The sequence below is a fragment of the Tachyglossus aculeatus genome, chromosome 23, assembly GCF_015852505.1.
Source record: "Tachyglossus aculeatus isolate mTacAcu1 chromosome 23, mTacAcu1.pri, whole genome shotgun sequence".
NCBI classification, from domain to species: Eukaryota; Metazoa; Chordata; class Mammalia; order Monotremata; family Tachyglossidae; genus Tachyglossus; species Tachyglossus aculeatus.
In genome coordinates this window covers 41,407,817-41,434,840 of record NC_052088.1, presented here as the reverse complement: position 1 = coordinate 41,434,840, position 27,024 = coordinate 41,407,817, and the positions used below count along the sequence as shown (strand labels likewise).

The 27,024-nt window shown below is 47.9% G+C and overlaps 2 protein-coding genes across 4 annotated transcripts in view; one reads left to right on the top strand and one right to left on the bottom strand.

Moving 5' to 3' along the window:
- AREL1 (apoptosis resistant E3 ubiquitin protein ligase 1) overlaps positions 1-19,378 on the bottom strand; it is a 77,482-nt gene extending 58,104 nt beyond the window's left edge. For 2 of the 3 annotated variants that reach the window (XM_038765733.1, XM_038765736.1), the window contains exon 1: positions 6,999-7,068. The gene's annotated coding sequence lies outside the window, so the exon portion shown is untranslated. Of the gene's footprint in view, positions 1-6,998; positions 7,069-19,328 lie in introns of those variants that run through there. The other variant, XM_038765734.1, reaches the window with a different exon arrangement.
- Positions 19,379-19,707: 329 nt separating this feature from the next.
- FCF1 (FCF1 rRNA-processing protein) overlaps positions 19,708-27,024 on the top strand; it is a 34,363-nt gene continuing 27,046 nt past the window's right edge. Inside the window, exons 1-2 of the mRNA XM_038765648.1 lie at positions 19,708-19,786; positions 21,229-21,296. Coding sequence (XP_038621576.1) covers positions 19,784-19,786; positions 21,229-21,296 — 71 coding nt within the window. The 5' untranslated portion in view covers positions 19,708-19,783. The remainder of the gene's footprint in view (positions 19,787-21,228; positions 21,297-27,024) is intronic.

Here is a 27,024-nt window from a genome sequence, read left to right as displayed (position 1 = left end):
AAGGCAGAGGGGAAGGAACCAGTGGAGAGTGAGCGGTTGAAGATGGAAGTTAAGGAGGGGAGAAGGGATGGAGCGAGAGATTTCATAAGATGAGAGGGAATGGGGTCAGAAGCACAGGTGGCCGGAGTAGCACTTGAGAGGAGGGAGGAGAGTTCCTCTGAGGATACCGCTGGGAAGGATGGGAGAGTAGCAGAGAGTGTTGAGAGCCGGGGGGTTGGAGAAAGGGGGGAAGAGACTTTGGGGAGGTCGGACCTGATGGATTTAATTTTGTTAATGAAGTAGGAGGCCAGATCGTTGGGGGTGAGGGAAGGAGGAGGGGGAGGAACCGGGGGCCTGAGAAGGGAGTTGAATGTACGGAAGAGCTGGCGGGGGTGATGGGCATGGGTGTCAATAAGGGAGGAGAAATAGTTTTGTCTGGCAGAAGAGAGGGCTGAGTTAAGGCAGGAAAGGATAAACTTGAAGTGAACGAGGTTGGCATGGTGTTTAGACTTTCGCCAGCAGCGTTCGGCAGCTCGAGCATAAGAGCGAAGGAGGCGGACAGTGGCAGTGATCCAGGGCTGTGGGTTAGTGGTGCGAGAGCGGCGAAGGGAAAGGGGAGCGAGCGAGTCTAGCTGAGTAGAAAGGGTAGAGTTGACAGCAGTAATCTGATCATCAAGACTGGGTAGAGAGGAGAGGGCGGCGAGGTGGGGTGTGAGGCGTTCCGAAAGATGGGTGGGGTCCAGAGAGCGGAGATCTCTGTGAGGGAGTAATACGGATTTACAGGGGAAAGGAGTGTGAGTGAGGAGGCAGGTGAGAAGATTATGATCAGAGAGAGGGATCACAGAGTTGGTGAGGGTGGACACAGTGCAGCGGTAGGAGATGATGAGGTCGAGGGTATGACCAAGTTGGTGAGTGGGTGAGGTGGGGTGGAGGAAGAGGTTGGCAGCGTCAAGGAGAGATAGAAGGCGGGCGGCAGAGGAGTCGTTAGGGATATCCATGTGGATATTGAAGTCTCCGAGGATCAGAGTGGGCATGGAGAAGGAGAGAAGGAATGTGAGGAAGGGGTCAAAGTCGTTAAAGAAGTTGGAAGTGGGGCCCGGAGGGCGGTAGATGAGGGCTACAAGAATCTGGAGGGGGTGGGAGAGGCGAATAATGTGGGCTTCAAAGGAGGGGAAGGAAAGGGAAGGGGGAGGAGGGATAGTGCGAAAGCGACATTGGGGGGTGAGAAGGAAACCAACACCTCCTCCTTTTCCAGTGAGTCTGGGGGAGTGGGAGAAGAAGAGGCCTGCACTGCAGAGAGCAGCAGAAGAGACCGTGTCGTCCGCCGACAGCCATGTTTCAGTTAGGGCGAGGAGGAGTAGAGAACTGGAAAGGAAAAGGTCCAGGATGAAAGGGGTCTTACTTAAAACGGAGCGGGGGTTCCAGAGGCCACACTTGGCAGCAGCTGTCGAGGGTGGGGAGGGAGGGGAAAGGGTGCGAGGGGTGGGGAGGGTTTGGATTGGGATGAGTTGGCGGGGGGCCTGGGCGGGGAGAGTGGGAAGGGGGGTGGCGATGGGAAAGGAGAACTGGGATGGGGTGGGGACGGGGAGAAGGGGAGGAGGGGGGCCGGGAGGGAGAAGCGGAGGACCTCCGCTGGTACAGAGGAATCCTTGGTAGGGGTTGAGGGGGAGCGGTCTTGGTGGGTGAGAGGGAGGGAAACAGCTGGGTGGGAGAGGGGAAGGGGAAGGTGAGGAATGGGAATGGCAGTTGGGAGCAAGGGAACTGAAAGTTCATGGTGAGGTCAGCAGGGCGAGTGACAGTACAGCGGGGGGGGGGGGTTAACAGTTGAGATGCAGAAGCAATAAAACAGTAGCAATGATAAAAGTAGGCGATGGCATCACAGGGTGTAGTTGAGCAATCAATATGCTATGGCAATAATAGAATTGGCAAACAATGATGCCACAGAGAGCAGATACAAACTATTAAGAGCTGGAGTAGGGTGGGCCAGTTAAGGGGGGTCAGGGAGCAGAGATACCTGGGGAGGGGAGCGAACAGTCAACTAGCATGGGAGGGCTGAGGAGGGGTGAATGAGGTTGTCGTTAATGTAACATGTAACATGGTGCTAACATGGTGCTAACATGGTGCTAACAAGGGCTTTTTACCTGGGGGCGGGCGGGGGGAGAGTCAGTCAGGACCGGACCGGGAAGGTGGGGGGGGGATGAGGGGCACTTTACGGAAGGCCTCCGAAGTGGGGGGGTGGAAGCAGGATGATGATGCATAGAGAGCTCTTAATGCAGTGCTCTCTACTAAATAGTGTTGGTTCTCAGAGGGTAGCTAACTTGGCAGATCACAATAATAATAACAATAATAATAATAATGATGATGATGGCATTTATTAAGCGCTTACTATGTGCAAAGCACTGTACTAAGCGCTGGGGAATTTACAAGGTGATCAGGTTGTCCCCACGTGGGGCTCAGGGTCTTAATCCCCATTTTACAGAGGAGGTAACTGAGGCCCAGAGAAGTGAAGTAGCTTGCCCAAGGTCACACAGGTGACCATGTATATATGTTTGTACATATTTTTTACTCTATTTATTTATTTTACTTGTATATATCTATTCTATTTATTTTATTTTGTTAGTTTGTTTGGTTTTGTTCTCCGTCTCCCCCTTTTAGACTGTGAGCCCGCTGCTGGGTAGGGACTGTCTCTATATGTTGCCGATTTGTCCTTCCCAAGCGCTTAGTACAGTGCTCTGCACACAGTAAGCGCTCAATAAATACGATTGATTGATTGACTGATTGACGGACTCGGACGAGCCGAGGGGCCCACGCAACTGAAAGCCGTTCGGTTCTCCCCACAGAGAAGCAGCATGGCTCGGTGGAAAGAGCCCGGGCTTTGGAGTCAGAGGTCGTGGGTTCAAATCCCGGCCCCACCAATTGTCAGCTGGGTGACTTTGGGCAAGTCACTTCACTTCTCTGGGCCTCAGTGACCTCATCTGTAAAATGGGGATGAAGACTGTGAGCCCCCCGTGGGACAACCTGATCACCTTGTAACCTCCCCAGTGCTTAGAACAGTGCTTTGCACATAGTAAGCGCTTAATAAATGCCATCGTTATTATTATTATTATCTGGTGATCAGCCCCGAACTGTTCCGTGTGGGTTGCGAACTGCCTTCTCTGATTCACCGGCCTGTCACGATTCCTCACGGGAGACTCCCCGGGATGAGCCAGGAATAAATCTCCTCGATCGGCTCAATATTCCTCGGGGATCCCAAACAACGGGCTAGAAACTGCGCTGAAAAGGATGGAGGAGGGAGCTTTAGGAATTGGGGCATTTCTACGGATAATAATAATAATAATAATAATAATAATAATGATGGTATTTGTTAAGCGCTTACCATGTGCAAAGCACTGTTCTAAGCGATAAATGAGAAGCAGCCGGGACCTAGTGGGTAGAGCCCGGGCCGGGGGCTCAGAGGGCCTGGGTTCGAATCCCGCTCCGCCGCTTGTCAGCTGGGTGACTTTGGGCAAGTCACTTACCTCCTCTGGGCCTCAGTTCCCTCATCTGTCAAATGGGGATGAAGACTGTGAGCCCCCCGTGGCACAACCTGATCACCTTGGATCCCCCCCTGTGCTTAGAACAGTGCCTTGCACATAGTAAGCGCTTAATAAATGTCATTATTATTATTTTATTGTCTGCTGGGAGACCTTGGGCGGGTCACGTTTCTCCCCTGGGCCTCGGTTACCTCATCTGGAAAACGGGGATTGAGGCTGTGAGCCCCATGTGGGACCTGGACGGCGCCATTCATTCGATGGTATTTAGGACAGCGCGGCACTGTACTGAGCGCTTTTACAAACTGATTAGCCTGTCTGTAGCCCAGTGCTTAGCACAGGGCGCAGAGTACGTGCTGAAAAATACCATTAAAAAAAAAAATCAACATGGGCTTCTTTCGGTAATCAGCAGATAATAATAACGACGGTATTTGTTAAGCGCTTACTATGTGCTACAGGAAGAGAGGAGAATGTTTAATAATAATAATGACGGCATTTATTAAGCACTTACTATGTCCAAAGCACTGTTCTAAGCGCCGGGGGACACACACGAGGTGATCGGGTTGCCCCACACGGGGCTCACAGTTTGAATCCCCATTTCACAGACGAGGCCCAGAGAAGTTAAATGACTTGTCATCGTCAGTCGTATTTATTGAGCGCTTACCGTGTGCAGAGCACTGTACTAAGCGCTTGGGAAGCCCAAGTTGGCAACATATAGAGACGGTCCCTACCCAACAGTGGGCTCACAGTCTAAAAGCGGCGGAGCCGGGATTAGAACCCACGACCTCTGACTCCCAATCCCGGGCTCTTCCCACTGAGTCACGCTGCTTCTCTGGGTGGTTTTCCATCTCCAAACCGACCTAGCTTACAGTTACAAACCTGATTTTTCCATAAAAGTTGGGTTTTTCTGCTACTGTGAGCCCACTGTTGGGTAGGGACCGTCTCTATATGTTGCCCACTTGGACTTCCCAAGCGCTCAGTCCAGTGCTCTGCACACAGTAAGCGCTCAATAAATACGACTGAATGAATGAATATTGGGGGGAAAAATAGTAGTTGTCAGCTCTATTAACTAGAACAAAATATTCTGCCCTTACGTTTCCAGTGAGGCCCAACGAGATGTTTCAATCATATCGTGGAGTTCTCTGTGCCTCAGTTCCCTCATCTGTAAAATGGGGATTAAGATTGTGAGCCCCCCGTGGGACCACCTGATCACCTTGTAACCTCCCCAGCGCTTAGAACAGTGCCTTGCCCGTAGTAAGCGCTTAACAAATATCAAAATTATCATTAAAGCATGGGCCCGGGAGTCCGAAGACCTGGATCTTTATCCCGGCTCCGCCACCGGTCCGCCGTGTGACCTCGGGGGAGTCACGGTCTCCGGGCCTCGGTTCCTTCATCTGGAAAATGGGCATTCGCTACCCGTTGCCAGGGTCGGCAAAAGCACCTGGGAAGGCCCATCGCGGGAAGCGAACGGCCTCAAACCCGAGGGCCCGGCCGGGTTTTCCGAACTTTAACCACCAAGCTCCCGCCAATTCCGGCTCCATGGAATTGGACTTGGAATTTTACCCCGCGGGAGCGTTTCTCCGCCGCCCTGACGGGAAGACGCGGGGTCACGGGCTGTGTGCTCTGCATCATCATCATCCATCGTATTTATTGAGCGCTTACTATGTGCAGAGCACTGTACTAAGCGCTTGGGAAGTACAAATTGGCAACACAAATCTGCACACAGTAAGCGCTCAGCACCTGTATATATGTTTGTACATATTTATCACTCTATTGATTTACTTATTTTACTTGTACATATCTGTTCTATTTATTTTATTTTGTTAGCATGTTTGGTTTTGTTCTCTGTCTCCCCCTTTTAGACTGTGAGCCCACTGTTGGGTAGGGACTGTCTCTATATGTTGCCAATTTGTAATAATAATAATAATAATAATGGCATTTATTAAGCGCTTACTATGTGCAGAGCACTGTTCTAAGCGCTGGGAGGATACAGGATGATCAAGTTGTCCCACGTGGGGCTCACAGTCTTAATCCCCATTTTACAGATGAGGTAACTGAGGCGCAGAGAAGTTAAATGCCTTGCCCAAGGTCACACAGCAGACATGTGGTGGAGTCGGGCTTCGAACCCATGACCTCTGACTCCAAAGCCCGGGCTCTTTCCACCGAGCCACGCTGCTTCTCTAATTTGTACTTCCCAAGTGCTTAGTACAGTGCTCTGCACATAGTAAGCGCTCAATAAATACGATTGATGATGATGATGATGATGATAATAAATACGGCTGATTAAATACGACTGATTGAATCCAAGACCGCCACTGAGCCAGTGACAGAAAACCCGGGAATGTGTCCCGGATTTCTGCTATTTATTATTATTAACCTAAATTCCCAAGAGGACGCAGTCCCCCGCCCCTCCAGCGCAACGCATCATCATCATCAATCGTATTTATTGAGCGCTGACTGTGTGCAGAGCACTGTACTGAGCGCTTGGGAAGTACAAATTGGCAACATATTGATCATATTGATCGCACGTGGTTGGAACAAAATCGTCGATCGCATTGACTGAGCGCTTCCTGGGTGCGGAGCGGTGTACTGAACGCCTCGGAGAGTACGATGTAACAGACTGTCTGTGAGAGGGGCTATCATTTAATTCCCTGAACGATGACGGTGGTATTTGTTGAGACCTTACTGGGCGTCAAGCCATGGGGATGATGCAAAACATTCAGCCCGGACACGGTCCCAACTGGGGAATCGGAGTTTGGAGGGGATGGGAGACCGGCTAATAATAATAATAATAATAATGATGGCATTTGTTAAGGCTATTTAGCTCCCGTTTCCCAGATGAGGAAACCGAGGCCCTTGAGAGTAGAATCCAGGCCTCCTGACTCACAGACCTGGATGAATGTTTGAATGACCTGGATGGATGAATGATGGCATTTATTAAGCGCTTACGACGTGCAAAGCGCCGGGGAGGTTACAGGGAGATCAGGTTGTCCCACGGGGGGGCTCACGGTCTTCATCCCCATTTCACAGATGAGGGAACTGAGGCCCGGAGAAGCGAAGTGACCGGCCCAAAGTCACACGGCTGAGCCGGGGATTCGAACCCCTGACCCCCGTCTCCAAAGCCACGCGTGAGGAGCCGCCCGGCCTGGTGGGAAGAGCACGTTTCCGGGAGTCCGAAGGCCTACGCCCGTGTGACCTTGGGCCGGTCATTTCACTTCTCGGTGCCTCAGTTTCCCCATGTCTCTATATGTTACCAGTTTGGACTTCCCAAGTGCTTAGTACAGTGCTCTGCACGTAGTAAGCGCTTAACAAATACCACTATTATTATCATTATCATTATTATTGTTATTATTATTATTATTGTTATTATTATTATTATTATTATTATTATTATTAGCAAAACGGGGAGTCAATAGCCCCCCGTCCTCAGACTGTGAGCCCCGGGTGGGATCTGCTCCTCTTGTCTAGGCGCCAGAAATTAACAAGTACCTCAGTTACGCTAAGCCTGCGACCCTTCTGTTTTTCAGCTCCGACGACAGGGAGGTGGTCTTTCTCGTTGCAATACCACAGCCGACCCTCCTTGGGTTGAGATAATAATAATAATTAATAATTTTGGTATTTGCTAAGCACTTACTATGTGCACAGCACTGCTCTAAGCGCTGGGGGAGGACACACAGGGTGAACGAGTTGTCCCACGTGGGGCTCACGATCTTAATCCCCGTTTTTCAGGTGAGGTCACTGAGGCACACAGAGAAGTGACTTGCCCAAAGCCACACAGCAGACAAGCGGCGGGGCTGGGGTTCGAACCGGGATTCGAACCCGTGACCTCTGACTCCAAAGGTCATTTCCACTGAGCCACGCGGATGTCCGTCCACGCCTTCCTAACGGCTCTTCCGTTATCCTTTCTATGGTTTCTATCCATCCATCGGGATGGGACTGTCTCTAGATGTTGCCAACTTGTACTTCTCCAGCGCTTAGTACAGTGCTCTGCACACAGGAAGCGCTCAATAAATACGACTGATTGATTGATTGATTGATTGTCTCCACCTCGGCGCTTTAGTACGGTGCCTGGCATGTAGTGAGCGCTTAACGAATACCGCGGTCTGTGGAGAGCGGCTTTCCAAGCGCCGCTTCTGCCTCATTCCCTCGCGGGAATCCGGGCAATTATTCCCGCTCCCATGTCCCGTCTCCCGAGGACGGGCGGTCTCTTCCCCAAGGGTCCGTTGCCGAAGGGCAGGAGGGCGTCCACGAGGGCTGATTAATAAGGATGACGACGGCGGTTATTAGGCGCTCACTACGTGCCAAGCACTGTACTAAGCGCTGGGGAGGTTACAAGGTGATCGGGTTGTCCCACGGGGGGCTTACAGTCTTCATCCCCATTTGACAGATGAGGGAACTGAGGCTCAGAGAAGTCCAGCGCTTAGAACGGTGCTTTGCACATAGTCAGCGCTTAATAAATGCCGTTATTATTATTATTATTATTAAGCGACTGTGCCCAAAGTCACCCAGCTGACGATTGCCAGAGTCAGGATTCGAACCCATGACCGCTGACTCCAAAGCCCGGGCTCTTTTCCACGGGGCCACGCCGCTTCTCAAATCTGGGGCTCCCAAGGTCTCAAGGTGCCTCTTGAACCCAGGCCCCTATCTACTTACTCTATTCCACTGTAGTCTCGGAAGCGTTTAGTGCTCTGCACCCACTAATAATAATAATAATAATAATAATAATAATAATAATAATAATGGCATTTATTGAGCGCTTACTATGTGCAAAGCACTGTTCTAAGCGCTGGGGGGGGATGCAATGTGATCAAGTTGTCCCACGTGGGGCTCGCGGTCTTAATCCCCATTTTTACAGACGAAAAATAAAAAATAAATACAGATTTAAAAAAAAAAACCCAGTAAGCGTTCAATAAATACTAAGCCCCTTCCTCTCCATCCAAACTGCTACCGCGCTCACAGGATCACTCATCTGTAAAATGGGGATGAAGACTGTGAGCCCCCCGTGGGACAACCTGATCCCCTTGTACTTCCCAAGCGCTTAGTACAGTGCTCCGCACGCAGTAAGCGCTCAAGAAATACGATCGATCGATCGATGGATTGATCTAAACCTCCACCGAAATGTTCAGAAACCGGGAAACCAAGGGCTTAGCTGAAAACTTCCCCAGCGCTTAGTCCAGTGCTCTGCACACACTAAGCGCTCAATAAATACGACTGAATGAACGAATGAATGAATCACCTGCTTTGCACCTAATAATAATAATGATGAGGGTATTTGTTAAGCGCTTACTATGTGAGCGCTTAATAAATGCCACCATTATTATCATTATCATTATCCTATCCCCCTTCCAGACTGTGAGCCCATTATTGGGTAGGGACTGTCTCTATATGTTGCCAACTTCCCAAGCGCTTAGCACAGTGCTCTGCACACAGTAAGCGCTCAATAAATATGACTGAATGAATGAATGAATGAATCACCTGCTTTGCACCTAATAATAATAATGATGAGGGTATTTGTTAAGCGCTTACTATGTGAGCGCTTAATAAATGCCACCATTATTATCATTATCCTATCCCCCTTCTAGACTGTGAGCCCATTGTTGGGTAGGGACTGTCTCTATATGTTGCCAACTTCCCAAGCGCTTAGTCCAGTGCTCTGCACACAGTAAGCGCTCAATAAATACGACTGAATGAATGAATGAATGAATCACCTGCTTTGCACCTAATAATAATAATGATGAGGGTATTTGTTAAGCGCTTACTATGTGAGCGCTTAATAAATGCTACCATTATTATCATTATCCTATCCCCCTTCTAGACTGTGAGCCCACTGTTAGGTGGGGGACTGTCTCTATATGTTGCCAACTTCCCAAGCGCTTAGTACAGTGCTCTGCACACAGTAAGCGCTCAATAAATACAACTGAATGAATGAATGAATAAATCACCAGCTTCGCACCTAATAATAATAATGATGAGGGTATTTGTTAAGCGCTTACTATGTGATCGCTTAATAAATGCCACCATTATTATCATTATCCTATCCCCCTTCTAGACTGTGAGCCCATTGTTGGGTAGGGACTGTCTCTATAGGTTGCCAACTTCCCAAGCGCTTAGTCCAGTGCTCTGCACACAGTAAGCGCTCAATAAATACGACTGAATGAATGAATGAATGAATCACCTGCTTTGTACCTAATAATAATAATGATGAGGGTATTTGTTAAGCGCTTACTATGTGAGCGCTTAATAAATGCCACCATTATTATCATTATCCTATCCCCCTTCTAGACTGTGAGCCCACTGTTGGGTAGGGACTGTCTCTATAGGTTGCCAACTTCCCAAGCGCTTAGTCCAGTGCTCTGCACACAGTAAGCGCTCAATAAATACGACTGAATGAATGAATGAATGAATCACCTGCTTCGCACCTAATAATAATAATGATGAGGGTATTGGTTAAGCGCTTACTATGTGATCGCTTAATAAATGCCACCATTATTATCATTATCCTATCCCCCTTCTAGACTGTGAGCCCACTGTTGGGTAGGGACTGACTCTATATGTTGCCAACTTCCCAAGCGCTTAGTACAGTGCTCTGCACACAGTAAGCGCTCAATAAATACGATTGATTGATTGATTGATTCCGTCCGCTTCAGCCCCCTTGTTCCCGGCCTTCTGTCTCTCCCCACGCCAGGCCACGCTTCGCTCTGCGGCCCGGATCGTTTTTCGACAAAAACGTTCAGTACGTGTCACCCCCCACCTCAAAAAACCTCCAGCGGTTGCCCCTCCATCCCTCTATCAGATAAAAACTCCTCACCGTTGGCTTTAAACCTCTCCGTCACCTCGTCCCCTCCTACCCCTAGAAGCAGCGTGGCTCCGGGGAAAGAGCCCGGGCTTTGGAGTCCGAGGTCGTGGGTTCAAATCCCGGCTCCGCCCCTCGTCAGCTGGGTGACTTTGGGCAAGTCACTTCTCTGGGCCTCAGTGACCTCATCTGGAAAATGGGGATGAAGACTGTGAGCCCCCCGTGGGACAACCTGATCACCTTGCAACCTCCCCAGCGCTTAGAACAGTGCTTTGCACATAGTAAGCACTGAACAAATACCATCATTACTATTATTATTATTATTGTAACCTCCCCAGTGCTTAGAACAGTGCTTTGCACATAGTAAGCACTTAACAAATACCATCATTACTATTATTATTATTATTGTAACCTCCCCAGCGCTTAGAACAGTGCTTTGCACATAGTAAGCACTTAAATACCATTATTACTATTATTATTGCTGTAATCAATCAATCAATCAATCGTATTTATTGAGCGCTTACTACCCCAGCGCTTAGAACAGTGCTTTGCACATAGTAAGCACTTAACAAATACCATCATTACTATTATTATTATTGTAAGCTCCCCAGCGCTTAGAACGGTGCTTTGCACATAGTAAGCACTTAAATACCATCATTACTATTATTATTACTGTAACCTCCCCAGCGCTCAGAACAGTGCTTTGCACATAGTAAGCACTGAACAAATACCATCATTACTATTATATTATTATTGTAACCTCCCCAGCGCTTAGAACGGTGCTTTGCACTTAGTAAGCACTTAAAAAATACCATCATTCCTATTATTATTATTATTGTAACCTCCCCAGCGCTCAGAACGGTGCTCTGCACATAGTGAGTGCTTAACATATACCATCATTACTATTATTATTATTATTGTAAGCTCCCCAGCGCTCAGAACAGTGCTTTGCACATAGTAAGCACTGAACAAATACCATCATTACTATTATTATTGCTGTAACCTCCCCAGCGCTTAGAACGGTGCTTTGCACATAGTAAGCGCTTAACAAATACCATCATTACTATTATTATTATTATTATTATTGTAGCCTCCCCAGCGCTTAGAACGGTGCTTTGCACATAGTAAGCGCTTAACAAATACCATCATTACTATTAATATAATTATTGTAACCTCCCCAGCACTCAGAACGGTGCTTTGCACATAGTAAGCACTTAACAAATACCACCATTACTATTATTATTATTATTGTAACCTCCCCAGCGCTTAGAACAGTGCTTTGCACAGAGTAAGCACTGAACAAATACCATCATTACTACTATTATTATTATTGTAACCTCCCCAGCGCTTAGAACAGTGCTTTGCACAGAGTAAGCACTTACATACCATCATTACTATTATTATTATTGTAACCACCCCAGCACTTAAAACAGTGCTTTGCACATAGTAAGCACTGAACAAATACCATCATTACTATTATTATTATTATTATTGTAACCTCCCCAGCACTTAGAACGGTGCTTTGTTCAGTAAGCACTGAACAAATACCATCATTACTATTATTATTATTATTATTATTATTGTAACCTTCCCAGCGCCTAGAACAGTGCCTTTGCACATAGTAAGCACTTAACAAATACCATCATTACTATTATTATTATTGTAACCTCCCCAGCGCTCAGAACAGTGCTTTGCACATAGTAAGCACTGAACAAATACCATCATTACTATTATTATTATTATTATTGTAACCTCCCCAGTGCTCAAAACAGTGCTTTGCACATAGTAAGCACTTCATCATTACTATTATTATTATTGTAACCTCCCCAGCGCTCAAAACAGTGCTTTGCACATAGTAAGCACTGAACAAATACCATCATTACTATTATTATTATTGCAACCTCCCCAGCGCTTAGAACGGTGCTCTGCACATAGTTAGCGCTTAATAATTACCATTATTGCACCTGTATATATGCATATATGTTTGTACACATTTATTTCTCTATTTATTTATTTATTTTACCGTACATATCTATTCTATTTATTTTATTTTCTTGGTCTGTTTGGTTTTGTTCTCTGTCTCCCCCTTTTAGACTGTGAGCCCGCTGTCGGGTAGGGGCTGCCTCTATATGTTGCCAACTTGTACTTCCCAAGCGCTTAGTCCAGTGCTCTGCACACAGTAGGCGCTCAATAAATACGATTGATGATGATGATTATTACCTCACCTCCCTTCTCTCCTCCATCCCACCCACACACTCGGCCGCCGCTCACCTCCTCACCGGGCCTCGTTCTCCCCCGTCCCGGAATAATAATAATAATAATAATGATGCATTTATTAAGCGCTTACTATGTGCCAAGCACTGTTCTAAGCGCTGGGGCGGTGACAAGGTGATCGGGTTGTCCCACGGGGGGCTCCCAGTCTTCATCCCCATTTTCCAGATGAGGGAACTGAGGCCTAGAGGAGTGAAGCAACTGCGCCCCAAGTCACCCAGCTGACAAGTGGCGGAGCCGGGATTCGAACCCAGGACCCCCGCGCCTCACATCCCACAGAAAATGACTCTCCCCCGCCGCCGGCCCTTCACGGCCTTATTGGGGGGACACCTCCTCCCAGAGGCCTTCCCGGACCCAGCCCCGTTTTTCCCCATCTCCCGCTCCCTTCCGCGTCGCTCCGACTTGCTCTTCCCCGTCCGCTGCATTTATATCCCTATCTGTCTTAATCAATCAATCAATCGTATTTACTGAGCGCTCCCTGTGTGCAGAGCACTGTACTAAGCGCCTGGGAAGTCCAAGTTGGCACCACAGAGAGCCGGTCCCTACCCGACAGCGGGCGCACGGTCTTGCGGCGGGGCTCAGTGGGACGAGCCCGGGTTTGTCGTGGGTTCGAATCCCGGCTCCACCACTTGTCAGCTGGCTGACTTCGGGCAACTCGCTTCACTTCTCCGGGCCTCAGTGACCTCATCTGGAAAATGGGGATGAAGACTGTGAGCCCCCCGTGGGACATCCTGATCGCCCTGTATCCCCCCCTCGGCGCTTAGAACAGTGCTTCGCACATAGTAAGCGCTTAACAAACGCCATTATTATTATTATTATTATTGATATCTGTCTCCCCCACCTCTAGACTGTAGGCTCACTGTGGGCCCAGAATATATTAATATACAGTATCACTGTCGCATTGTACTTTCCCAAGCGCCTAGTACAGTGCCCAGCCCACACAAAGCGCTCCATTCACCCCACTGGTGACCAATTTGGCGATGGGTCCCCTTCCCAAGCGCTTAGTACAGTGCTCAGCTCACAGTAAGCGCTCCATACACTCCACTTGTGAACCATTTGGGGACAGCGTCCCCTCCCAAGCGCTTAGTACAGTGCTCAGCTCACAGTAAGCGCTCCATACACCCCACTTGTGAACCGTTCAGGGACAGTGTCCTCTCCCAAGCGCCTAGTACAGTGCTCAGCCCCCGGTAAGCGCTCCATACACCTCACTGGTGACCAATTTAGGGATAGTGTCCCCACCCCAGCGCCTAGTACAGTGCTCAGCACACAGTAAGAGCCCCATCCACCCCACATGTGACCAATTCGGGGACAGGGTCCCCTCCCAGGAGTCTAGTACAGAGCTCAGCCCCCAGTAAGCGCTCCATACACCTCTGCGGTGACCCATTCGGTGACGGTGCCCCGGGCCTAGCGTCTAGTACAGTACTCAGCACACAGTAAGCGCTCCATATGCCTCTGTGGTGACCCATTCGGTGATGGTGCCCCGGGCCGAGCGTCCAGTACAGTGCTCAGCCCCCAGTAAGCGCTCCATACACCTTACTGGTAACCCATTCAGGGACAGTGTGTCCTCCCAGGAGTCCAGTACAGTGCTCAGTCCCCAGTAAGCGCTCCATACACCTCTGGGGTGACCCATTCGGTGATGATGCCAAGCGTCTAGTACAGTGCTCAGGCCCCAGTAAGCGCTCCATACACCTCACTGGTAACCCATTCAGGGATAGTGTCCCCTCCCAGGAGTCTAATACAGTGCTCAGCCCCCAGTAAGCGCTCCATTCACCTCTGGGGTGACCCACTCGGTGATGATGCCAAGCGTCTAGTACAATGCTCAGCCCCCAGTAAGCGCTCCATACGCCTCTGTGGTGACCCATTCGGTGATAGTGCCCCAGGCCAAGCGTCTAGTACAGTGCTCAGCCCCCAGTAAGCGCTCCATACACCTCACTGGTAACCCATTCAGGGACAGTGTGTCCTCCCAGGAGTCTAGTACAGTGCTCAGCCCCCAGTAAGCGCTCCATACACCTCTGCGGTGACCCATTCGGTGATGGGGCCCTGGGCCAAGCGTCTAGTACAGTGCTCAGCCCCCAGTAAGCGCTCCATATGCCTCTGTGGTGACCCATTCAGGGACAGGGTCCCCTCCCAGGAGTCTAGTACAGAGCTCAGCCCCCAGTAAGCGCTCCATACACCTCTGTAGTGACCCATTCGGTGATGGGGCCCCCTGCCAAGCGTCTAGTACAGTGCTCAGCACACAATAAAAGCTCCATACACCTCTGTGGTGACCCATTTGGTGATGGCGCCCCGGGACAAGCATCTAGTACAGTGCTCAGCCCCCAGTAAGCGCTCCATACACCTCACTGGTAACCCATTCAGGGACAGCGTCCCCTCCCAGGCGTCTAGTACAGAGCTCAGCCCCCAGTAAGCGCTCCATACACCTCTGCGGTGACCCATTCGGTGATGGGGCCCCGGGCCTAGCGTCTAGTACAGTGCTCAGCCCCCAGTAAGCGCTCCATACACCTCTGCGGTGACCCATTCGGTGATGGTGCCCCGGGCCAAGCATCTAGTACAGTGCTCAGCCCCCAGTAAGAACTCCATACACCTCTGTGATGACTCATTCGGTGATGGTGCCAAGCGTCTAGTACAGTGCTCAGGCCCCAGTAAGCGCTCCATACACCTCACTGGTAACCCATTCAGGGACAGTGCCCCCTCCCAGGAGTCTAGTACAGAGCTCAGCCCCCAGTAAGCGCTCCATAAACCTCTGCGGCGACCCACTCGGTGATGGTGCCCCAGGCCAAGCGTCTAGTACAGTGCTCAGCACACAGTAAGCGCTCCATACACCTCTGTGGTGACCCATTCGGTGATGGTGCCCCGGGCCAAGCGTCTAGTACAGTGCTCAGCCCCCAGTAAGCGCTCCATACACCTCACTGGTGACCCATTCAGGAATAGTGTCCCCTCCCAGGAGTCTAGTACAGTGCTCAGCCCCCAGTAAGCGCTCCATACACCTCTGTGGTGACCCATTCGGTGATGGGGCCCCGGGCCAAGCGTCTAGTACAGTGCTCAGCCCCCAGTAAGCGCTCCATATGCCTCTGTGGTGACCCATTCAGGGACAGGGTCCCCTCCCAGGAGTCTAGTACAGAGCTCAGCCCCCAGTAAGCGCTCCATACACCTCTGTAGTGACCCATTCGGTGATGGGGCCCCCTGCCAAGCGTCTAGTACAGTGCTCAGCACACAATAAAAGCTCCATACACCTCTGTGGTGACCCATTTGGTGATGGCGCCCCGGGACAAGTGTCTAGTACAGTGCTCAGGCCCCAGTAAGCGCTCCATACACCTCACTGGTAACCCATTCAGGAACAGCGTCCCCTCCCAGGCATCTAGTACAGAGCTCAGCCCCCAGTAAGCGCTCCATACACCTCTGCGGTGACCCATTCGGTGATGGGGCCCCGGGCCTAGCGTCTAGTACAGTGCTCAGCCCCCAGTAAGCGCTCCATACACCTCTGCGGTGACCCATTCGGTGATGGTGCCCCGGGCCAAGCGTCTAGCACAGTGCTCAGCCCCCAGTAAGAACTCCATACACCTCTGTGATGACTCATTCGGTGATGGTGCCAAGCGTCTAGTACAGTGCTCAGGCCCCAGTAAGCGCTCCATACACCTCACTGGTAACCCATTCAGGGACAGTGTCCCCTCCCAGGAGTCTAGTACAGAGCTCAGCCCCCAGTAAGCGCGCCATACACCTCTGGGGTGACCCATTCGGTGATGGGGCCAAGCGTCTAGTACGGTGCTCAGCCCCCAGTGAGTGCTCCATACGCCTCTGTGGTGACCCATTCGGTGATGGTACCCCCTGCCAAGCGTCTAGTACAGTGCTCAGCCCCCAGTAAGCGCTCCATACACCTCTGCGGTGACCCATTCGGTGATGGTGCCCCGGGACAAGCGTCTAATACAGTGCTCAGCCCCCAATAAGCGCTCCATACACCTCTGTGGTGATCCATTCGGTGATGGTGCCAAGCGTCTAGTACAGTGCTCAGCCCCCAGTAAGCGCTCCATACACCTCTGTGGTGGCCCATTCGGTGATGGGGCCCCGGGCCAAGCGTCTAGTACAGTGCCCAGCCCCCAGTGAGCGCTCCATACGCCTCCGTGGTGACCCATTCGGTGATAGTGCCCCGGGCCAAGCGTCTAGTACAGTGCTCAGGCCCCAGTAAGCGCTCCATACACCTCACTGGTAACCCATTCAGGGACAGTGTGTCCTCCCAGGAGTCTAGTACAGTGCTCAGCCCCCAGTAAGCGCTCCATACACCTCTGGGGTGACCCATTCGGTGATAGTGCCCCGGGCCAAGCATCTAGTACAGTGCTCAGCACACTGTTAAGAGCTCCATACACCTCACTGGTAACCCATTCAGGAACAGTGTCCCCTCCCAGGCATCTAGTACAGTGCTCAGCCCCCAGTAAGCGCTCCATACACCTCTCTGGCGACCCATTTGGTGATGGCGCCCCGGGCCAAGCGTCTAGTACAGTGCTCAGCCCCCAGTAAGCGCTCCATACACCTCACTGGTAACCCATTCAGGAACAGTGTGTCCTCCCAGGAGTCTAGTACAGTGCTCAGCCCCCAGTAAGCGCTCCATACACCTCTGTGGTGACCCATTCGGTGATGGGGCCCCGGGCCAAGCGTCTAGTACAGAGCTCAGCCCCCAGTAAGCACTCCATACACCTCTCTGGTGACCCATTCGGTGATGGTGCCAAGCGTCTAGTACAGTGCTCAGCCCCCAGTAAGCGCTCCATACACCTCTGTGGTGGCCCATTCGGTGATGGGGCCCCGGGCCTAGCGTCTAGTACAGTGCTCAGCCCCCAATAAGCGCTCCATACACCTCACTGGTGACCCATTCAGGGATAGTGTCCCCTCCCAGGAGTCTAGTACAGTGCTCAGCCCCCAGTAAGCGCTCCATACACCTCTCTGGTGACCCATTCGGTGATGGGGCCCCGGGACAAGCGTCTAGTACAGTGCTCAGCCCCCAGTAAGCGCTCCATACGCCTCTGTGGTGACCCATTCGGTGATGGCGCCCCGGGCCAGGCGTCTAGTACACTGCTCAGCACACAATAAAAGCTCCATACACCTCTGTGGTGACCCATTCGGTGATGGTGCCAAGCATCTAGTACAGTGCTCAGCCCCCAGTAAGCGCTCCATACGCCTCTGTGGTGACCCATTCGGTGATGGTACCCCCTGCCAAGCATCTAGTACAGTGCTCAGCCCCCAGTAAGCGCTCCACACACCTCTGCGGTGACCCATTCGGTGATGGCGCCCCGGGACAAGCGTCCAGTACAGTGCTCAGCCCCCAGTAAGCGCTCCATACACCTCACTGGTAACCCATTCAGGGACAGTGTCCCCTCCCAGGAGTCTAGTACAGTGCTCAGCCCCCAGTAAGCGCGCCATACACCTCTGGGGTGACCCATTCGGTGATGGGGCCAAGCGTCTAGTACAGTGCTCAGCCCCCAGTGAGTGCTCCATACGCCTCTGTGGTGACCCATTCGGTGATGGTACCCCCTGCCAAGCATCTAGTACAGTGCTCAGCCCCCAGTAAGCGCTCCACACACCTCTGTGGTGACCCATTCGGTGATGGGGCCCCGGGCCGAGCGTCTAGTACAGTGCTCAGCCCCCAGTAAGCGCTCCATACGCCTCTGTGGTGACCCATTCGGTGATGGTGCCCGCTGCCAAGCGCCTAGGACAGAGCTCAGCCCCCAGTAAGCGCTCCATACACCTCTGTGGTGACCCATTCGGTGATGGGGCCAAGCGTCTAGTACAGTGCTCAGCCCCCAGTGAGTGCTCCATACGCCTCTGTGGTGACCCATTCGGTGATGGTACCCCCTGCCAAGCGTCTAGTACAGTGCTCAGCCCCCAGTAAGCGCTCCATACACCTCTGCGGTGACCCATTCGGTGATGGTGCCCCGGGACAAGCGTCTAATACAGTGCTCAGCCCCCAATAAGCGCTCCATACACCTCTGGGGTGACCCATTCGGTGATGGTGCCAAGCGTCTAGTACAGTGCTCAGCCCCCAGTAAGCGCTCCATACGCCTCTGTGGTGGCCCATTCGGTGATGGTGCCCCGGGCCAAGCGTCTAGTACAGTGCCCAGCCCCCAGTGAGCGCTCCATACGCCTCCGTGGTGACCCATTCGGTGATAGTGCCCCGGGCCAAGCGTCTAGTACAGTGCTCAGCCCCCAGTAAGCGCTCCATACACCTCACTGGTAACCCATTCAGGGACAGTGTGTCCTCCCAGGAGTCTAGTACAGTGCTCAGCCCCCAGTAAGCGCTCCATACACCTCTGCGGTGACCCATTCGGTGATGGTGCCAAGCGTCTAGTACAGTGCTCAGCCCCCAGTAAGCGCTCCATACACCTCTGTGGTGGCCCATTCGGTGATGGGGCCCCGGGCCAAGCGTCTAGTACAGTGCTCAGCCCCCAGTAAGCGCTCCACACGCCTCTGTGGTGACCCATTCGGTGATAGTGCCCCGGGCCAAGCGTCTAGTACAGTGCTCAGCCCCCAGTAAGCGCTCCATACACCTCTGCGGTGACCCATTCGGTGATGGGGCCAAGCGTCTAGTACAGTGCCCAGCCCCCAGTAAGAGCCCCATACACCTCTGGGGTGGCCCATTCGGTGACGGCGGCCCCTCGGGAGCGCCCAGCCCAGTGCTGCGCGCCCAGGAGCGCTTAGTACAGTGCTTTTTTACACAGCGAGCGCTCAGTAAATACGACCGAATGAATGGCCAGCAGGCCCGGCCTTACCCGGACGGCCACGGCTCCGGCTCCCGCCACTTCCGCCGCCTGGGGGTCGGGGCGGCCTCACTTCCGGTACCGCCGGGTCGGGGCAGCCACACTTCCGGTTGGCCACACTTCCGACTCGCCACACTTCCGACTCGCCACACTTCCGGTCTGGCAGAGAGGGGCGGCCTCACTTCCGGTCCCGCCGTGTTGGGGCAGCCACACTTCCGGTTCGCCACACTTCCCGACTCGCCACACTTCCGTCCCGGCCGAGATCGGGGCTGCCTCACTTCCTGTCCCGCCGTGTTGGAGCAGCCTTACTTCCGGTTCGCCACACTCCCCGACTCGCCACACTTCCTGTCCTGCCGAGATCGGGGCTGCCTCACTTCCGGTTTCCCCCCGTGTTGTGTGGCGGAAGTGACGTCAGAGGCCACGCCAGAAGTGGCCCGGGCCTAGGCGGGAGTCTGAGGCGCGTCGGCATGGTGAGTGACAGGGCGAGGACGCGAGCCCCTTTTTATTAATAATCCTAATAATAATGATAATAATGGCATTTATTGAGCGCTTACTATGTGCCAAGCACTGTTCTAAGCGCTGGGGAGGTTACAAGGTGGTCAGGTTGTCCCCCGTGGGGGCTCACAGTCTTCATCCCCATTTTACAGATGAGGTCACTGAGGCCCAGAGAATAATAATAATAACAATAATAATAATGGCATTTATTAAGCGCTTACTATGTGCCAAGCACTGTTCTAAGCGCTGGGGAGGTTACAAGGTGGTCAGGTTGTCCCCCGTGGGGGCTCCCAGTCTTCATCCCCATTTTACAGATGAGGGAACTGAGGCCCAGAGAATAATAATAATAATGATAATGATGATGGCATTTATTAAGCGCTTACTATGTGCCAAGCACTGTTCTAAGCGCTGGAGGGGATACAAGGTGATCAGGTTGTCCCCCGTGGGGCTCCCAGTCTTCATCCCCATTTTACAGATGAGGGAACTGAGGCACACAGAATAATAATAATAATAATAATAATGACGGCATTTATTAAGCGCTTACTATATGCAAAGCACTGTTCTAAGCGCTGGAGGCGGGGTACAAGGTGATCAGGTTGTCCCCCGTGGGGCTCCCAGTCTTCATCCCCATTTTACAGATGAGGGAACTGAGGCACAGAGAATAATAATAATAATAATGGCATTTATTAAGTGCTTACTATGTGCAAAGCACTGTTCTAAGCACTGGAGGGGATACAAGGTGATCAGGTTGTCCCACGGGGGGCTCACAGTCTTCATCCCCATTTTACTGATGAGGTCACTGAGGCACACAGAATAATAATAATAATAATAATAATAATAATAATAATAATAATAATAATGGCATTTGTTAAGGGCTCAGTGGAAAGAGCCCAGGCTTTGGAGTCAGAGGTCATGGGTTCGAACCCCGGCTCCGCCACATGTCTGCTGTGTGACCTTAGGCCAGTCACTTAACTTCTCTGAGCCTCAGTTCCCTCATCTGTAAAATGGGGATTAAAACTGTGAGCCCCCCGTGGGACAACTTGATCACCTTGTACCCCCGCCCAGCGCTTAGAACAGTGCTTGGCACATAGTAAGCGCTTAACAAATGCCATTATTATTATTATTATTATATATACATATATACAGGTGCTGTGGGGAAGGGAAGGAGGTAAGATGGTACTTATTGAGCGCTTACGGTGCGCAGAGCAGTGTACTAAGCGCTCGGGACAGGACGGTACACACACGTTCCCTGCCCGCAGGGGCTTATAGTCAGGCTGGGGAAGGGGAGGGAATCCCAAGAGGGATTTTCCCACTTTTTCCCCCCTCCAGTGGGGCGGGAAGTCCCCGGGAGGGCGGGAATTCCCGGGAATTCCCGGGTTTTCCGAACCCCATCTAATCCCAGAGCTTCTGTTCACAGGGGAAACAAAAGAAAGCCAAGAAATACGCGACTATGAAGCGGATGCTCAGCCTCCGCGACCAGAGACTGTAAGTAGGCTGGGCGAAGGCCCAATTTCCTTGTAGGATCAGTGGGTCGGTGGTATCTACTGAGTGCTTGCCAGGTGCGGGGCACTGTCTTAAGCGCCCGGAAGAGGACAAAAGTTGGTAGACACCCGCTCCGCCCATAACAACCTTACAGTTATTCAATGGCATAAGAATAATAATGGCATTTATGAAGCGCTTACTATGTGCAAAGCGCTGTTCTGAGCAACCTTACAGTTATTCCATAATAATAATAATGGCATTTATTAAGCGCTTACTATGTGCAGAGCACTGTTCTGAGCGACCTTACAGTTATTCAGTGGCATAATAATAATAATAATGGCGTTTATTAAGCGCTTACTAGGTGCAGAGCACTGTTCTAAGCAACCTTACAGTTATTCAATAATAATAATAATGGCATTTATTAAGCGCTTACTACGTGCAAAGCACTGTTCTGAGTCACCTTACAGTAATTCAGTGGCATAATAATAATAATGGCGTTTATTAAGCGCTTACTATGTGCAAAGCACTGTTCTGAGCAACCTTACAGTTACTCAATAATAATAATAATGGCACTTATTAAGCGCTTACTATGTGCAAAGCACTGTTCTAAGCGACCTTACAGTTATTCAATAATAATAATAATGGCATTTATGAAGCGCTTACTATGTGCAAAGCACTGTTCTGAGCAACCTTACAGTTATTCAATAATAATAATAATGGCATTTATTAAGCACTTACTATGTGCAAAGCACTGCTCTAAGCAACGTTACAGTTATTCAGTGGCATAATAATAATAGTAATGGCATTTATGAAGCGCTTACTATGTGCAAAGCACTGTTCTGAGCGACCTTACAGTTATTCAATAATAATAATAATGGCATTTATTAAGCACTTACTATGTGCAAAGCACTGCTCTAAGCAACGTTACAGTTATTCAGTGGCATAATAATAATAGTAATGGCATTTATGAAGCGCTTACTATGTGCAAAGCACTGTTCTGAGCGACCTTACAGTTATTCAATAATAATAATAGTGGCATTTATTAAGCGCTTACTATGTGCAAAGCACTGTTCTGAGCAACCTTACAATTATTCAATAATAATAATGGCATTTATTAAGCGCTTACTATGTGCAAAGCACTGTTCTGAGTCACCTTACAGTAATTCAGTGGCATAATAATAATAATAATGGCATTCATTAAGCGCTTACTATGTGCAGAGCACTGTTCTAAGCAAACTTACAGTTATTCAGTGGCATAATAATAATAATTATGGTGTTTATTAAGCACTTACTATGTGCAAAGCACTGTTCTAAGCAACCGTACACTTATTCAGTGGCATAATAATAATAATAATAATGGCATTTATTAAGCACTTTGAGCAACCTTTCAGTTATTCAATGGCATAATAATAATAATAATGGCATTTATTAAGCACTTTGAGCAACCTTTCAGTTATTCAATGGCATAATAATAATAATAATGGCATTTATTAAGCACTTACTATGTGCAAAGCACTGTTCTGAGCAACCTTACAGTTATTCAGTGGCATAATAATAATAATAATGGTGTTTATTAAGTGCTTACTATGTGCAAAGCACTGTTCTAAGCAACCTTACAGTTATTCAGTGGCATAATAATAATAATGGCATTTATTAAGCACTTTGAGCAACCTTTCAGTTATTCAATGGCATAATAATAATAATGGCATTTATTAAGCACTTTGAGCAACCTTTCAGTTATTCAATGGCATAATAATAATAATAATGGCATTTATTAAGCGCTTTGAGCAATCTTACAGTTATTCAGTGGCATAATAATAATAATGGCATTTATTAAGCGCTTTGAGCAACCTTTCAGTTATTCAATGGCATAATAATAATAATAATGGCATTTATTAAGCACTTTGAGCAACCTTTCAGTTATTCAATGGCATAATAATAATAATAATGGCATTTATTAAGCGCTTTGAGCAACCTTACAGTTATTCAGTGGCATAATAATAATAGTAATGGCATTTATTAAGCGCTTAGTATGTGCAAAGCACTGTTCTGAGCAACATTACAGTTATTCAATAATAATAATAATGGCATTTATTAAGCACTTGCTATGTGCAAAGCACTGTTCTGAGCAACCTTACAGTTATTCAGTGGCATAATAATAATAATAATGACATTTAAGCGCTTTCTATGTGCAAAGCACTGTTCTAAGCAACCTTACAGTTATTCAGTGGCATAATAATAATAATAATGGCATTTATTAAGCGCTTACTATGTGCAAAGCACTGTTCTGAGCAACCTTTCAGTTATTCAGTGGCATAATAATAATAATAATGGCATTTAAGCGCTTACTATGTGCAAAGCACTGCTCTAAGCAACCGTACAGTTATTCAGTGGCATAATAATAATAGTAATGGCATTTATTAAGCGCTTACTATGTGCAATGCACTGCTCTGAGCAACCTTACAGTTATTCAATAATAATAATAGTGGCATTTATTAAGTGCTTACTATGTGCAAAGCACTGTTCTAAGCAACCTTACAGTTATTCAGTGGCATTATAATAATAGTAATGGCATTTATTAAGCGCTTACTATGTGCAAAGCACTGTTCTGAGCAACCTTACAGTTATTCAATAATAATAATAATGGCATTTGTTAAGCGCTTACTATGTGCAAAGCACTGTTCTAAGCAACCTTACAGTTATTCAGTGGCATAATAATGATAATAATGGCATTTATTAAGCACTTACTATGTGCAAAGCACTGTTCTAAGCAACCTTACAGTTATTCAGTGGCATAATAATGATAATAATGGCATTTATGAAGCGCTTACTATGTGCAAAGCACTGTTCTAAGCAACCTTACAGTTATTCAATAATAATAATAATAGTGGCATTTATTAAGTGCTTACTATGTGCAAAGCACTATTCTGAGCAACCTTACTGTTATTCAATAATAATAATAATGGCATTTATTAAGCACTTACTATGTGCAAAGCACTGTTCTAAGCAACCTTACAGTAATTCAGTGGCATAATAATAATAATAATGGCGTTTATTAAGTGCTTACTATGTGCAAAGCACTGTTCTAAGCAACCTTACAGTTATTCAGTGGCATAATAATAATAGTAATGGCATTTATTAAGCGCTTACTATGTGCACAGCACTGTTCTGAGCAACCTTACAGTTATTCAGTGGCATAATAATAATAATAACAATGGCATTTATTAAGCACTTACTATGTGCAAAGCACTGCTCTGAGCAACCTTACAGTTATTCAGTGGCATAATAATAATAGTAATAGCATTTATTAAGCGCTTACTATGTGCAAAGTACTGCTCTGAGCAACCTTACAGTTATTCAATGGCATAATAATAATAATAATGGCATTTATTAAGCACTTACTTTGTGCAAAGCACTGTTCTAAGCAAGCTTACAGTTATTCAGTGGCATAATAATAATAATAATGGCATTTATTAAGCGATTACTATGTGCAAAGCAGTGTTCTGAGCAACCTTACAGTTATTCAATGGTATAATAATAATAATAATGGCGTTTATTAAGCACTTACTATGTGCAAAGCACTGTTCTAAGCAACCTTACAGTTATTCAATGGCATAATAATAATGATGGCATTTATTAAGCGCTTACTATGTGCAGAGCACTGTTCTGAGCAACCTTACAGTTATTCAGTGGCATAATAATAATGGCGTTTATTAAGCGCTTACTATGTGCAAAGCACTGTTCTGAGCAACCTTACAGTTATTCAATAATAATAATAATGGCATTTATTAAGCACTTACTATGTGCAAAGCACTGTTCTAAGCAACCTTACAGTAATTCAGTGGCATAATGATAATAATAATGGCGTTTATTAAGTGCTTACTATGTGCAAAGCACTGTTCTGAGCAACCTTACAGTTATTCAGTGGCATAATAATAATAGTAATGGCATTTATTAAGCGCTTACAATGTGCAAAGCACTGTTCTGAGCAGTCTTGCAATTATTCAGTGGCATAATAATATTAATAATGGCATTTATTAAGCGCTTACTATGTGCAGAGCACTGTTCTGAGCAGCCTTACAGTTATTCAGTGGCATAATAATAATAATAATGGCATTTATTAAGCGCTTACTATGTGCAAAGCACTGTTCTAAGCAACCTTACAGTTATTCAGTGGCATAATAATAATAATAATGGCATTTATTAAGCGCTTACTATGTGCAAAGCACTGTTCTAAGCAACCTTACAGTTATTCAGTGGCATAATAATAATAATAATGGCATTTATTAAGCGCTTACTACGTGCACAGCACTGTTCTGAGCAACCTTACAGTTATTCAGTGGCATAATAATAATAGTAATGGCATTTATTAAGCGCTTACTATGTGCAGAGCACTTTCCTAAGCAACCTTACAGTTATTCAATGGCATAATAATAATAATAATGGCATTTATTAAGCGCTTACTATGTGCAAAGCAATGTTCTGAGCAACCTTACAGTTATTCAATAATAATAATAATGGCATTTATTTAGCACTTACTATGTGCAGCGCACTGTTCTGAGCGACCTTACCGTTATTCAGTGGCATAATAATAATAGTAATGGCATTTATTAAGCGCTTACTATGTGCATAGCACTGTTCTGAGCAACCTTACAGTTATTCAATAAGAATAATAGTGGCATTTATTAAGCGCTTACTATGTGCAAAGCACTGATCTAAGCAACCTTACAGTTATTCAGTAATAATAATAATGGCATTTATTAAGCACTTACTATGTGCAAAGCACTGTTCTGAGCAACCTTACGGTTATTCAGTGGCATAATAACAATAATAATAATAATGGTGTTTATTAAGCGCTTACTATGTGCAAAGCACTCTTCTGAGCAACCTTACAGTTATTCAATAATAATAATAATGGCATTTATTAAGTGCTTATTATGTACAAAGCACTGCTCTAAGCAACCTTACAGTTATTCAATGGCATAATAATAATAGTAATGGCATTTATTAAGCGCTTACTATGTGCATAGCACTGTTTTGAGCAACCTTACAGTTATTCAATGGCATAATAATAATAATAGTGGCATTTATTAAGCACTTACTATGTGCAAAGCACTGTTCTGAGTAACCTTACAGTTATTCAGTGGTATAATAGTAATAATAATGGCATTTATTAAGCGCTTACTATGTGCATAGCACTGTTCTGAGCAACCTTACAGTTATTCAGTGGCATAATAATAATAATAGTAATGGCATTTATTAAGCGCTTACTATGTGCAAAGCACTGTTCTGAGCAACCTTACAGTTATTCAATGGCATAATAATAATAATAGTGGCATTTATTAAGCACTTACTATGTGCAAAGCACTGTTCTGAGCAACCATACAGTTATTCAGTGGTATAATAATAATAATAATGGCATTTATTAAGCACTTACTGTGTGCAAAGCACTGTTTTAAGCAACCTTGCAGTTATTCAATGGCATAATAATAATAATAATAATGACATTTATTAAGCACTTACTATGTGCAAAGCACTGTTCTGAGCAACCTTACAGTTATTCAATGGCATAATAAGAATAATAATGGCATTTATTAAGCACTTACTATGTAAAGCACTGTTCTGAGCGACCTTACAGTTATTCAATGGCGTAATAATAATAATAGTGGCATTTATTAAGCGCTTACTATGTGCAAAGCACTGTTCTGAGCAACCTTATAGTTATTTGATG